This window comes from Hemitrygon akajei, chromosome 6 (assembly GCF_048418815.1).
Source record: "Hemitrygon akajei chromosome 6, sHemAka1.3, whole genome shotgun sequence".
NCBI classification, from domain to species: domain Eukaryota; kingdom Metazoa; phylum Chordata; class Chondrichthyes; order Myliobatiformes; family Dasyatidae; genus Hemitrygon; species Hemitrygon akajei.
The window spans coordinates 135,027,128-135,042,935 of NC_133129.1; the positions used below are offsets into that span (position 1 = coordinate 135,027,128).

The 15,808-nt window shown below is 38.6% G+C and overlaps 1 protein-coding gene across 1 annotated transcript in view; it reads left to right on the forward strand.

Moving 5' to 3' along the window:
• LOC140729508 (cleavage and polyadenylation specificity factor subunit 7-like) overlaps positions 1-15,808 on the forward strand; it is a 79,555-nt gene that overhangs the window by 22,622 nt on the left and 41,125 nt on the right. Inside the window, exons 3-4 of the mRNA XM_073049304.1 lie at positions 2,116-2,219; positions 13,232-13,377. Of these exons, the coding sequence (XP_072905405.1) occupies positions 2,116-2,219; positions 13,232-13,377 (250 nt within the window). The remainder of the gene's footprint in view (positions 1-2,115; positions 2,220-13,231; positions 13,378-15,808) is intronic.

A 15,808-nucleotide genomic window follows, 5' to 3' on the forward strand; every position in this document is an offset into this window, starting at 1 on the left:
ACATATACTCTATGTTCCCAAGATAGGGACTTAGACATTTGCACAACTTTATAAGAAACTGAAGAAAAGAGTCAAGAAAAGTTTTATAAATGGGGGTACATGAATAGTGTTCAAAGCAGAAATACAAACAAAATGGCAAGAAATAGTGTATGGGAGTTTTGCCTTTTATCCACTTGTCTGTGTTTTGAATGATCAGGCAGGCAAAATGGAAATGATCTGACGAGTTTCATCTGCACTAGGGGAAGTAGGTAACAACATTCTAGATACCCAATTCACAACCTTCCACAGCTCTCTAACTTCAAGATGGTGGCAACTGAACTCATAAAACTAATTCTAGCACTTTTTAATGGGAGTTTATTAGAATATGCATTTAATTTATAATACATTTAACTGAATGTATTATTTCTACCAATCTGAGTCAGTTTAGATCATACTTGGTGAAACAGGCCCTTCGGCCCACTACATCCATGCTAACCATACTAAGTTCATCCCATTTACTGGAGTTGTAGACTTGAAGGTCCCTTTTTATGATTCTTATTGCAGCTGCTCTTCCACTCCCCTTTTCTGCCCCACCACCTCCTGCTCTTTAAATCTCATTCCCTCATATCTTCCATCCCTCTTTGAAATCACTCATGTTAACAGTGATCCACAGCCCTGGTGGAAGTAAAATCAAGTAAAATCAGACCAGTGTTTTAAATGTGCAGATTGTATAAAGTAAATTTTGTTTAATTGATAGCTTTCAAAGAAAAAACAATGTTTGTGCAGAGAGCTTAATTCATTGTGGAAGAGATGTTATTACATTGTTTGGTTCTTGTAGGATTTATTGATCATGGGAGGAAATGTGGGATGAGAATTATTGATTGATCTGATAAGACAGTTGCAAGTGCCAGCTGAACTTGCTTCATTTCAGATAGATTTGAATTTGTATAACAATAATATTAATGTCCATTTTTTAAAATTCTGAAGCAATGTAGAAAATCACAGATTATAAAAGGGAACTTGCTATTTTCTTTTTTGAATTTGCAGAGTTACAGATAAGCTGGGTGATACTGATCTGGATATGAAGTGTTGGCTTAGTTGACGCTTTGTACGTCAGTCCTTTTTGAAAATGGAAGTTTGCTAAGTCCACTAACAAAGCCTCATACTTTGGACCCCAAGGGGCCAGCAATGACAACTTGTACCAGTGCCTGACTTCTAGCTCACTTCCTGCTTTTGCTGACTAATACATAGAGGTCAGCCAGAGGAAAAAACGATTTGCGTTGATGTAGGCAGTTGCAAAATTGTTACATATAAGGAATAATAAATAGTGTCTCTGAACTAAATGGTACTTTTATTCAAGATGTGTACAAGGGTGTAGGATCTTGAAATGTCTTGTCAAAAGAATGCATCTTTAATTGGTATTTGTGACTGAGTTTGCATGTAGTGTTTGTTCTGACATAAATCATGGCGTTATTTCTGGTCATTACAAATCGGTGTTTGGAAAAAAGTACTTATTTTTAATAAATGAGAATAAACAGAGCACAGGGTTCTTGCAGCCTGCCTTTCAGCAATAAAACCGAAACATACTGGCAATACTGAGCAAGTTGGGCAACACCAGTGAGTGAGAGAAACAGAGTAATGTTTCACAACGATAATCTTCCAGCTTAACAAAATGAAATCAAAGATGCTTTAAGTTGCAGAGAAGGGGAATCCGTGGATAACAAAGCTATGGGGTGGAGATAAAGAGAGATTGGAGAGAGGGAGGAGGAGGCTTATTAATCTTATTTGATCTGTCTGGAAGAGATGCAAATAGAATGGAATGAATGAAAACAGGGAAAAGGTATACTCAGCAAATTAGGCAACAACATATGTTCGAAGAGGAAAATGGAGTAATTATTACAAGGAATGTTCATGAATCTCACAAAGTTGGACATAGCTTGGATCCAAGCTGGTATCTACTGTATAACTTTGAAACAGAGGTTGTAAATAACATTTAATTAATAAACAGTGATTAATCACTGTAATGGATAATGAGATTAGACAGGCTTTTGAAATGATTGAGAAAATACTAAAAATTCTTATCGTTTTATTATTCTTTGTTAGTGTCTTTCTAACTCTTTGTTTTATTTCATTCAGTGGACAACTGATCAGGATGTGGCAGATGCTGTCCACTCGGTTGGTGTGCAGGATCTATTGGAAATCAGGTTCTCTGAAAACCGTGCCAATGGGCAATCAAAAGGGTAAGTTCATGTGAAAGTTTAACTGATAATTAACCCTCAGGTCATGTTTGTAATAAGGTGTTAAAAATTAGAGAGCCTTTCATGTATGTTGCTTATGAACAAGTCTCAGAACTATCTCAGTGTTTCAAGTGCAGTGAACCATATTTGACTCAAGGTGTCTATTGTGATACAGAAAAGGAGTGCAGGTATGTTAAGGTCCAGTAGTTCTGGGTACAGCATTCAATGGAATCAAGGCATATTTATTGAATTAGATAGATAGATAGATAGATACTTTATTCATCCCCATGGGGAAATTCAACTTTTTTTTCCAACTTTTAATTTTAACAATTAGTGTTAAATGCAGCTTGACTGGCTGTTATTTATCTGCTGAAATTGCAGATCTGTAAACCAGATCATGCAAAAATGCTTGTAAATGCCAAAGTAATTTAACCTATGTATTAATTTATTGCAAGCCAAATCATCCTTGTGTAACAGTCTTTGAATTACAGTTGGCCCTCATTATTTATCCGGTATTATTTAGCATCAGTTAGTCAAACATTTGTCTTAGTATATAGTATACATTTTACCTTTCTACTGCATATAAAACACTGAAGAAACATATGTATTTCAATAATTAAACCATTGTGTTGCTTAGTAATAATTCACATGCTCCATTAAAATTGTTCCGATTGTTGACCAACTGTATCCTAATGCTTTTCCAATGACCGATGACGTTTCACCTCTTTCCGATCGCTTTATTACTTCCACTTTATTTTCAATTGTGATCATGATTATTTTCGTGAACAGAAACACTGCGGATTTAGAGCTGCGCCTGTTCTTAAAGTCCACCGCACTGAGACAGGTTAAATAAGGTTCAGGGTTCCGCTGGGCCATAAAGACCACCACACTGGTCAGGCTAAATAAGGGACTTGAGCATCTGCATTTTTTGGTATCCGCGGGGTCCCGGAACAAATTCCCCGCGGATAAGGAGGGCCGACTGTACCTAAACAAAGAAAGGAATTACAGATTTACATACTGTAAAAATGTCTGTAATATTAACTTCAATATTACTCATTTTTATTTTAATTTTCTTCGTGTTGAGTTTAGTATGCGTGCAAATTAATTCTAATAAGATGGCAGTGCGCTTTGTCGCAGCAGCCTCTCCGGTTCCAAAAAATGGTGCCAATCTGTGTCGTAAATGTTTTCCTTGTGATGCAAGACCCTGTTGGACATTGATAATCCTACATAATGCAAGTACAATTAATTGGTGAGATTGGCAGTGTTGGGGGGGTGCTGCTTGGCCTCGGTTATTGTGCAATCTTGCCCCTCATGCTCTGGTGTCGCCTGTTACAACCACCCGGGGAAGAGGCACTGGAGATGGTGTGAGAGAGAACAGGCAAAACGGATATATTGAAATTTGTGCTGGGTTGTGGGCTGGCCCCTGCAGGCCATTTCTCCTGTCAGTGCTGCTCTCTCCAGTGTTCACTCCCTGGAAGAAAATTTGGATTACATTCACCTGTAGCTGAGCCAGAGTGAGATGAGGAACTGCTGTATGCTTGCTCTTGCAGAGGTGTGGCTCCAGGACTACATCACATGCATCAATTATCTTCAGGCCATGCCACTCGGAGACTTGTGCTAATATTATTTACGTGACTGTGTGTACTATCTTTTGCACTTTGGCGCTGGAGGAACAATGTTTCGTTTAGCTGCTACATGTGTAATGTTGAATGACAATTAAACTTGAACTTGAACAGTCTTAAATTAGTCAGAATGCAATCAGGTTAATGCAGTTGGTCCAATGTGTAAGTAAGGGACACACCCCTGAATACTCCAGTATGAGCTCCTGTGGTTATGTGCACATTGGACTAGTTTAACTGTAATGGGCCATTTTCTTTTCTTTTTCCTTTTAACTGTTTGATAAAGCTGAAATTGGCAAATACACTTTCTTTATAATTTCGTGCAGTGTACGATCTATTATTTCTTGCCGATCAATAATTGTGCATAGGCAGTATTTACACAGGATTCACTCAAATTGGGGTTCTGTTAATTGGAACATCCCAGCTTTTTAGTTGAACCCCAAATCATACCAACCCTAGAAGTACGTTGTTTATAAAGGTGGCCTTCTCACCACTGAGTCCTACGGCTGTTAGCCGAGATAGCTATCGAGCTAAGTTTGCGTGCAAGCCTAGTGAAAGGGTTACATGTGTTTGACCTCTCTGTAGTAATGGAGAGATCTATTTATTTATTTATTTGTTCGTTCATTTACTCATTGATTTATTTATGTATTGAGATATAGTGCAGAATAGGTCCTTCCAGCCCTTTGTGCCACCCAATAACCCCCAATTTAATCCTAGCCCACCAAGGAACAACTTACAATGACCAATTAACTTAACAACAGTGACGTCTTTGGACTGTGGGAGGAAACAGGAGCAAAGCCCACATATCACGGAAAGAACATACAAGCTCCTTACAGGCAGCGGTGGTAATTGAACTTGGGCCGCTGGTACTGTAAAGCATTGTGCTAACCACTACTCTACTATGCCACCCCAAGGAGAAAGTCAAGGACAGACAGGTCAGTATGGGATGGCACTAGGAATGAAAATGACATGCAGCGAAAAGCTTGATGTCTGTTGTGGACTGGGTATGGGTACTCCAAAAAATGGTTACCTTGTCAACATTTTCCAGTGAACTCCACATGGTGAATCAGGCACAGACCAGGTGATCAGTTTGCTCTGTTAACAGGCAGCTCGAGCTTCTAGTTGCATGTCATTTTAACTCCTCTTCCCACTCCACTGCTCTGTCTGAACTTGGCACTTGCCATTGTTACAGTGAGGCCAAATGCAAATTGGAAACCCATCACTTTGTATTCTGCTTGGGTATCTTACAACTCAGTGGTATGAGCATTGAACTTTCCAACTTTGGGTAATTCAAAGGTCCAATTTAATGTCAGAGAAATGTATACAATATACATCCTGAAATGCTTTTTCTTCGCAACCATCCACGAAAACAGAGGAGTGCCCCAAAGAATGAATGACAGTTAAATGTTAGAACCCCAAAATCCTACCCAGCTCTCCTCCCTCCTGCGTGTAAGAGGCAGCAAGCAACAATCCCCCCCCTCCCTCCACCAGCAAAAAAAGCATTGGCACCCACCACCAAACACTCAAGCATGAGCAAAGCAATAGCAAAGACACAGACATGTAGTTACCCCAAAGACTTGGCATTTCACCCAGTATATGACATACCACAGGCTCTCTCTCCCTTTTAAGGGAGAAGGAGGTGTCTCTGTTTTCCCACAACCTTAGCGTTGTCTTTCTGCAGGCACACACTTGTCTGTCCACCTAATTTTCTTATCCTTTTGGTCACTGTCTCCACCCCTTTGCTCTACCTGGTTCCATCTGCCCATCATCCCCTTCCCATATGATTCCCATTGATAACCCTACAGCATAACCATGCTCACTCATATACTGCTATAAATTGGTAACCTTTCCTCTCAGTCCTGTTGCAAGGTCTTGAAAAATCTAATAAAATGTTTTGCCTCCTCAAATGCTACTTGACCTGCTGAGATTTTCCTGCTTCCTGTATTTTGTAATAGCAATTCAACCAGTGCTTAAAGTGGTTTTCATAGAGGCTTTTAGAATCCTAACAGACACAGAGAAATCTCAAGTAAAAAGTTCTGGCAGCATGATATTCCAAGTGTAACAACATGAATCAAAGAAAATCTGGAAAAATTGGAAAATACTTCTTCAGAATAAGTTTTCAATAGCAACTTAAGGTTTTATTTATACATAAAGAATAGTCAATTGCAAAAATGTCTATTGTTCTGTTTAAAACAATCAGTTGGGAAGTGAGATAGATAAATGATGCCCACCCCCCAAAAAATTTATATTCCTGCTGAACTTTAGGTATTGGTAGGTGAAATAACCTGGTTAAATACAGAGTGTATTTTTCTATATCACATTGGACTTTCTTTTTGATCATGGGATCATTCTTTCTCTGTATAACTGGCTTCCCCAAGGAACTTTTATAATTATTGGCCAAATATTAATAAAAACACAATCAGACAATAATGAAGAAATAGTAGTCTTATTTTAATATTTCTGTGTTGTCATTAATAAATTTTGATTCTGTTTACAGAGATACCATTGTTTTCTGAAAAATGCCCTGCCTCTGGTATAGATTTATAATTACTTGTTGACTACTTAGTTCTTAATTACTATTGATTCATGTTTACAAGTAGAGCCTATGATATTTGTTTGTAATTAGAAGGGGCTTGGTTTCTGAACAAGAAAGTTAATTTGGAAGACTTTGTTTTTGTGTATTATTCACTTATTGGATGTAAGCATCACTGATCACGCTAGAATTTGCTGTACTTTCTTAATTGACTTGGTAGTGGTGAATCCCTGCCTTGAACTGGTACATTCCTTCTAGTGAAGGTGGCGTGTCTGTCAGCCTATCACCCCTGCTGAAGCATAGGCCTCCAACAACAACTCACCAGAGTCCTCAGTTGTCCCCAGGTGTAGCCCATCTTCAAAGCTTCCTCTCCCAGGAATGAAGTATTTGGAGCTTCTGCTGGTGTTTCTGTAGCTCTGGGTTTTTATTGGATGGGATTGCAAGCCTCATGCTCAACCCTCCACCTTTCGCAGCCAGACTTGGGACTGCCCATGGCAGAGTTTAGGTATCATATTGTAGGGTATTACATAGTGGTTTTGATACAAATTAATGTACTGCTAAGCCCTGTAAGAAGACCATTTAGATTCAGCTACATTGATGTGGGTCTGGGTTACTTATAGGCCACACTGAGTAGGGATGACAGGTTTCCCTCCCTTCTAGCAGTTACTTCAAAAGTTCAAAGTAAATTTATTTTTGAAGTATGTATATGCCATCATATACAACCCTGAGATTCATTTTCTTACGGGCTTGGTCGATCATTTCATAATAGAATAATAACCATAATAGAATCAATGAAAGACCACACCAACAGGCATTCAACCAGTATGCAAATATAAAAAGAAAGGAAGAAGTATAATAAATAAGCAATAAATATTGAAAACCTATGAGATGAACATGAGAAAGTGAGTTGGTAGGTTGTGGGAATATTTCAGTGATCTAAAGTGAAGTTATCCCCTTTGTTTCAAGAGCCTTATGGTTGAGGAGTAATAACTGTTCCTGAAACTGGTGATGTAATTGGTGAAGCTCCTGTACTACTTTCCTAATGGTGAGAAGAGAGCAAAACCTGAGTGGTGGGGGTCCTTGATAATGGATGCTGCTTGCTTGCAACATCGCTCTGTGTAGATGTGCTCAGTGGTAGAGAGGACTTTACCCATGATGGACAGGGCTTTATCCAGTACTTTCTTTTAGGAATTTTCATTCAAGGACATCGGTGTTTCTTTACCAGGCTGTGATCCAACCAGTCAATATACTCTCCAACACACATCTACAGAAGTTTGTCAGAGTTTTAGATGTCATGCTGAATCTTCGCAAACTGAAGAAAATAGATGCACTGCCGTACATTCTTCATAATTGCTCTTATGTGCTGGGCCCAGGACAAGTCATCTGAAATGATAACACTGAGGAATTTAAAGTTGCTGACCTTCTTCACTTTTTAATCCTCCGATGAGGACTGGCAGTTGAACCTCTGGTTCCCACCTGCTGAAGTTAATATTCGGTTCCTTGGTCTTGCTGACATTGAGTAAGAGGTTGTTGTTGTGGCAACATTCACTCAGATTTTCAATCTCCCTGCTATATGCTGATTCATCACCACCTTTGATTCAGCGTACCACAGTGATGTCAGCAAACTTGACTATGACATTGGAGCTGTGCTTAGCCACACAGTCACAAGTGTAAAGCAAATAGATCCGGGGTCTGAGCACACAGCCTTGTGCATATGTGCTGATGGAGATTGTGGAGAAGATGATTTTGCCAATCTGAACTGACTTGGTCAGTTAGTATTGAATGCCGAACTGGAATTGATGAAGAGCATCCTGATGTATGCATCTTTGCTATGCTGATGTTCCAGGGTTGAGTGAAGAGCCAATGAGATGCCATCTGTTGTGCCCCTGTTGCTCCAGTAGGCAAATTGGAGCAGATCCAAGTTGCTTTTCAGGCAGGAGTTGAGAGGGTTCTTCACCAACCTCTCAAAGTACTTTATGACTGTGGATGTAAGTGCTACTGAACAATAAACATTGAGACAGGTTAACCACCTTCCTCTTAGAAACCTGTATAATTGAAGCCTGTTTGAAGCAAGTGACTGCGGAAGATCTCAGGGAATACTCAGTCGAAGAACTCAATGTGACCTCCTGTATATCAGCGAAATCCAACGTAGATCGCGAGACCGCTTCGCAGAGCACCTACGCTCCATCCAGCAGAAAGAGCAGGATCTTCCAGTGGCCACCATTTTAATTCCACTTCCCATTCCCATTCCGGCATGTCTATCAATGGCCTCCTCCACCGTTGTGATGAGGCTACAGTTAGGTTGGTGGAACAACACCTTATATTCCATCTGGGTAGCCTCCAACCTGATGGCATGAACATCGATTTCTTGAACTTCTGGTAATGCTCCCTACCCACCTCTCCTTCACCATTCCCCATCCCCTTTTCTCTCTCTCATCTTATCTCCTTGCCTGCCCATTACCTCCCTCTGATGCTCCTCCCCTCTTTTCCTTCTTTCATGGCCTCTGTCCTCTTCTATCAGACTCCCCCTTTTCCAGCGCTGTATCTCTTTCACCAATCAACTTCCCGGCTCTTTACTTTATCCATCCCCCTTCACATTACACCTATCACCTTGTGTTTCTCTCCCCTCCCCCCACCTTTTAAATCTACTTCTCAGCTTTTTTTCTCCAGTCCTGCCGAAAGGTTTTGGGCCAAATTGTCGACTGTGCTCTTTTCCATAGATGCTGCCTGGCCTTCTGAATTCCTCCAGCATTTAGTGTGTGTTGAATGAATACTCCAGCCAGTTGATCCGCACAGGTCTTTAATACTTGGCCAGGTAGTCCATGTGAGCTGAATGCTTTCATAGGTTCACCCTGCTGAAGGATGCTCGTATGTCGGCCTCAGAGACTGAAATCACAGGATCATCGGGTGCTGTGGGAGTTCATGATGGATCTTCCATGTTTTGAGGATCAAGGTGAGCATAGAGGGGATAGAAGGGATCTCATTCTTCTGCCTTTCAGGCTGATAGAGTCTCCACCCCCTCCTGCCTCGCTCTGGCCAAGTCAATCTATCTTCATCCGCTTAAACCTGCTTGCTTGAGAGTTAAGTCCACTGAGTCCTTCAGAAGATCTTGAAATCTGTAGTTCATTAAGTTGGTTCAAAAGTACATTTCTTAAAGGGAAATTACATGCCGCAGATTGCAGTGAGATAATTCATAAGAGGTATATCTAGAAGTATTGTACATAGCCTGCAGAACATCGCTGTGGTCCACCAGTGCCATCTTGACCAAAGAAAATTTTTCAACAAACTACAGTGTATAATGGCCTCTTCTAAAAAGAAAGGGAAATCCAGATTATTTTGTTAACTGAAATCAAATTGCCAAGTATATTCTTGACAAAGAAAATCAGTGAACAGTAATGAATTTACATCTGGTGATAATAAAGTAGCACTCCAGAGTTTGAACCCTGATTCTGGATTATGCGCCCAGGCTTCCAAATTACTAATTCAACCATTCCATTCCCATTAATAGGCAATGTTTTAAGTTTGTGGAACATTAACTTTTATCATGGTCAGTTTGATCACCCACACAACAAAGACCTTGCGTTTACTATGTTCATATTCTTTAAGCTGATGAAAGGAAGAATCAGTTGCATTGCTTATTAACTACTGAGCATGATATTGGCATTGAATAAGGCTGTGATCAAGTTTCATTGTGATGTCTGTTGTATTTGAACACCTAGTCACAATGCAGTAATACATTTGTCTATGTGAGCTATAGATTGTGAATTGTCCTCTGGTTATGTTACAGAAGGCTGCTATGATATGTGGCATTACACTACAAAGGAAAATTGGAATCCACTCTTTTAAATTCAGGTTCCTGTTACTGTCACTTAGTTTTATGTTAGAAAGAGGCCACTTATTTCAAACTCGTCCAGCATATTTATGTTTGCTATTTGTCAGATAAAGCACATCCATTTTAATGAGCCAGGATATTCTTTCCTCCTAAAATTATTTGGATTTTTCAGTCTGGTTACTAAAATATAGTGGCAGCAGCATAATTTGTTCTGTTTAACAACAGGGAATCTGAACACTCTGGTCCAGCTAGTCTCCAGCTTCTCAACTTGATGCAGTTCTGGGGGCTTATCCCACTCTACACAAGGATGTGATTTTTTTTAAACTATTGAGAGCTCAAAGTTATAGTTTTCAAAGAAAACCACCTCAGTGATTTGGAACAGATTTTTCCTTGAGCTACTGGCTGTTTCCAGTGACCGAAGGGACTTTGTACTTTGGAGATGGGCCACCAGCGAAAATGGTGGCATCAGAGCCTTACAAAAATAACTTTAAGAGGTCTACCTCATCAGCTTCTGGAAAAGAATAATGTTGCTTTACTACTGTTAGGTTTCCCAACAGTGGTGTAGTTGTGGATAGGATTTTTGAAACTCTGCTGTACTGCTGTTTAAGATTAGGGCCTGTGAGTGCATTCAGAGCCTCTGCTGTCTCCATGATACACATTTCAATTTCATTAACATGGTAGCAACATTAACTGAGCTTGAATGCATTGCCAGTGTTTGAGGAATAATTTGACCACTTACTGGTAAAATTAAATTCTGCAGTTAGATATCTTGTCCCTTTACATTTAACTCTCATACTAAACTAGCTTGTTTTTAAAATTAGGATGAATGCCACAAATTTATGCAGAAATAAAATGCTGAGAGCTAGAGCATAATTTTATTGCTGGTGATTGCACAAGAGAGCCTGTTCTTGCATTACTAGTGCTTTGTACACAGTAATAATCTCCCTTGTCAGGAGGATAATATCTGATTCAGGTGATCATTGGTACTGAATGCAATTAATACAGATCACGTTAATGTGTCATAATGGAACACCAGTCTTGTGATAACTCAATGGAATAACAATGTGATAATTTATCAAAAGCCAGGAAATCACATCCACTTCCTCACACATCAAAGTATGAGTTATCATTTTAAAAAAATATTGGCTTACCACTTATGTTCCTGAACTGGAGTCATTGATGTAGTGATATTCATTTGGTGGCTGGAAATTTATAACTTGCTTGGTGTCATTAATGTGGAAAAACAGGTTGGTACCTACTTAGAAGGAATCAAGTTGCTGTGCCACAGCTATGTTTCCAAAGGGATTGTCTAGGGATTAGCCCTTTGAAATTCTGTTTCATGATTATTTATCTTAAGGTTGTTTGTTTGCTCAGCCATTTCCATGGTGTATATTTCACTTGCATTATCGTGATAGCAATATTAATTGGCTTGTGTGCGTGCTATTGGGCAACATCTTCTCCTGGATGTTTAAGGACTAGCTCTGCAATTGTGCATTTTTAGTTTGTATCTGATTCAGGAATTGATGCAATTAGCCCAGTTATTGAAGTGACAAAATGTTTATTCATTCCAAAGTGAATATTGAAAATCAGAACTTCTTTGCTTGGGAAAAATAATTGCTCTTCCAACACTGGAGTTAACCTGTGCATAGACATCAGTGAATGTGAATACGTGAGGCATACTTTTTTATTGAGAATTTAGAGTGATAAATATATTAATGTTTTAAATGTTTTTAACTGGTGATTAAACAGATGTTTTTTAAAAGTAAAATATCATTGATGCACATGAGAAGGTAGAAGAAGGGTTGACATTTCAATTGAGGAATAAGAAGTAAGGCCAACAGTGACCAAATGAATAACAGTGTATGTCTTGGTATAAAGCCATGCAGATCAAGAAGACCTAAGACTAACATAAGCTCTTGAGCGATCTGGTCAGTCTTCTCTAGGACATTAACATAAGTTCTGTCCTAAGGACAAAACTGGATTTGGCTACATTGCCCTCACAGTTAAATAATCTTGTTAAGGCGGTAGCAATTGTCTGGCACTTGCAGAACTATAACAGAAATTGTTAGCAGTGAGTACCGGTAATATCAGCAAAGAAAGAGGAGGAATAAAGTAGGAGGGAGTAGTTAATTTACCTCTAATTGAGATTAAAATGAAGACTGCTACTGTATACTTGTATACAGTCTATTTTGTCTTTTAGTTATTGGCAACTTTTGCAGAGATTATGAAAAGAACTGAATTTTATCAGATCAGAATATAAATTGGAGTGGGGCACACCTTCTTGGATTACAACAATAGGAATATACAAAATACCATAAAAATGAACTAGAGACTTCTGTTCTTGTACCCCACACACTGCTGCCCACATTCCCTGATTATCACAGACACGCATACACATTCTTTCCTTCAGCTTTTCTCACACAATTCAAGCATTGTCTAAGTGTTCATTTCCAAGTAAGAGTTTGGATTGTGAATGTTAACAGGCTGTTTGTATGCCACAGTAAGTTTGTGATGTTTTTGTGCACTTTCTACCATTAATTTCCAGGATAGCAGTCAGAGCAAAGAATTTGGGATTATTATCTGTTGAAAGTTGTTTAATGGGTAAAAACTGAACATGTCACAGATGAACTGATTGGCAGGTATGCACACCAGTAAATGCTTTTTCTGCTAAACTGCCCAATGCCATCTTGCAATTTCAGTTAGTACATTTAAAACATCTATTTGGCAAAGGCAAAATTAGCAGGAGTTACCGTTTGAACCAGCATCATCTGCTGAAAAAGAGATATATATAGGTAGATGGTTCGTGAAGATTGGATAGAATTTGATTGTTTTACACGTGTACTGATGTTCTTTCTGGCCTTTGTATGAAAATGGATTTTAGACAAAGGAAATATGAAGCTACTGGAAGGCATGCAGCACACTAATTAGCAAGAATCAGTCCCTTCCAATTTTGGAAAAAAATCTGTAGAAATACTGTTTTGTGATGAATAATAGATTTTTTTCCTTTTTGTCTACTCTATTTTCTGTGCAGGTTTGCTGAAGTGTATCTGGGATCTGAAAGTTCTGTCCGGCGACTCATGGAGTTACTTCCACAAAGAGAACTTCATGGACAAAGACCAGAGGTCATGCCTTGCAACAAACAGAATCTCAACCAGTTTGAAGCTCAATCCAAGAAAAGTAAATCTTTGGAAATTCTACACTACATTAGATCTTCATTAACCTCTTTACAACCCTGTATTTTTGTGACACAGAGTAATACCTGCTGTAGTGGAACTGTGAATGACTCTTTCTCATCCAGATATTTCAGGCATTACTCTGGTCACTTACCAATATGTTTGATTCTATCACTGTCTTTATGCAGTAGCATTTGTTTCCATTTGATTAATTTAGCACACAAAATATTAACTGCAAGTATTGTCAATAGGTAATGAACTGAACTAGTTTAATGGATACTAAATTCAGTTCTATGGCTTTGTCATATTAACAAGGACAGGAAAATCATGTTGTTTTGAAGCACATAATGTGCATAATGGAAAGCAAAGCCCAAATTCTTTTGAGGTACTTTGTTTCTACTAATAAGCACCATACGGAAGATATGAATGCTGCTCTGTAAAATAAGAGAAAATCTTCATTTGTGGAATACCCTTCATTATTGGATTGTTAAATTTAGGATTGGGTGACTGTTGGGAGAATCAATCTTGGACTTGGTATTGTTTGCACTGACACCTGTCCAACAGTTTAATATGACAAATGTTTCTCTTTTCATATTTGTGAACTGTAAAGTGATTTTAAATGAATCTTTTTAAAATTATGATGGATGGAAGGAAAGCAAAATATCTTATATTCGTTCAAAAGATTTCTTGTTGTGTTGTGCCCTTGTTGGCCTTTACCGTCAGTGTTCCCAGAGTCCATGATCTCCTGCATGTTGATGTTGCAATAAAATCTTGTGTTTATGCAATTCACTGCACTGAGGTCTATCTGTGCTGTGCATTTGAGGGGGGAAGAGAGACAAAACTCTTCATTATGGCAACTGTTGAGACTTCAAACTGATGAACAAGTGATGTCTTGCATGTTGTGCATTATTTCCTTTTACCCTTTAAGGGTTGGGAATATCTCCATCCCCAAATGCTGGAAATACCTTTTGCACCACTATAAAACATGCTGAATTTGAAATTCTTTGCACAACCACAGGCTTCAGAACTACTCAGTCCAAATGGTTTTATTGGTGTACTCCATTTCAATGTTTCCTATGTTTCATATACTTGGAGAAGGATTAGTTTAGTCTTTCAAACACACTTTGAAAGATACTACTTTGTGAATATAATTTCTTAAAGGGTCAAGATCAAAACTGATCTCCCACTTATTTATAAATTGCATTACTTTTCTATTTATAGTTTCTGTACATATTTAAATTACCAGTGTTGTTGCCAACAGGAATCAGCCAGGAAGAGTTACTGAGCCCAATGGTGTGAGGAGACTTAATTAGCATGCACTTAATTTAGTTTCATCTAGTTTATCAATGAAACCATAATCTGCTTCTCTGGACTTCCTTTTTGCTCCTCTAAGCTACTATGCCCCAGTCTACATATTCTCTCTCACTGCATCTTAATTGTGTGTAAATCCAAGCGCACTGCATGGTGATCTCAGATTCTAACTTGTCCTTTTCCAATACTTCAGAAATGCAGAATGGCTTATTTCCTTTAGTTTCTCTTTCTACATAAAGGCTGCAGGTTTTTACATTCCAGGTCTGACTTTGCTTTTACTTGTTTCCTATATTTTTCATCCTTGGTTGTTTTGTAATATGGGCTTTTGTGCTGTGAATGAATGCGTGTCAGATTCATGCCCAGTCACCTTATACAAAGTTACTTAAGGTGAACCTCCTGACAATATTTGTCATTGTGCTAATTCAGCTCCCTCACACTGTCAGGCTCAGTCTCTGTCAGTTTTGGAGTACAGAGCAAAAGTTAGTATATTTACCCCTAGCACCAATAACAAGCTTGCCTTTTAGACTGTGTTTGTACCCGGGTGTGATAACTGTTGTATCTTTAAAATAAAACACGTTGATCACACAAATCTATTATGAGGCTTAATGATACACAATATCATAAAAATATTCTTTTTGATTTCACTTTGCAATATTCTGTCTGTAGTTCTGGAAATTCTGGTAAGTTGACAACACAGCATAAAATAATCAGTAGAGATTGACCTTGTAAAAATTTGTATCATAAACTTTAAAAATCCTGACATTAGAAAAGGTACGGACAAGTGTTGACCAACTAATAAACTGCCAGTGTTATTTTTGTTGCTGAGAGTTTGACCTTATCCCAACATGTCCTGGCATTGTGAGATGCCTGCGACTTCTTTAATTGTGCTACGAAGCAGATACCTGTTCTTCTTATTCCTAGTATTCCTATGGTATTGAATACACATTTGGTCCCTTTTTCTCCTGAAAATAAGGACTATTTTTGTGTTGGGAACTTGTTACTGCTCTATTCTTGAATGTTGCTCTTTGTAGAAAATTGAAGAATGGAACTTCCCCATTGGACGTTTACTATCAATTCCTCGACTCCATGGTCTTTTAACTCTTTCCACCTTTTTTGATTCCTCT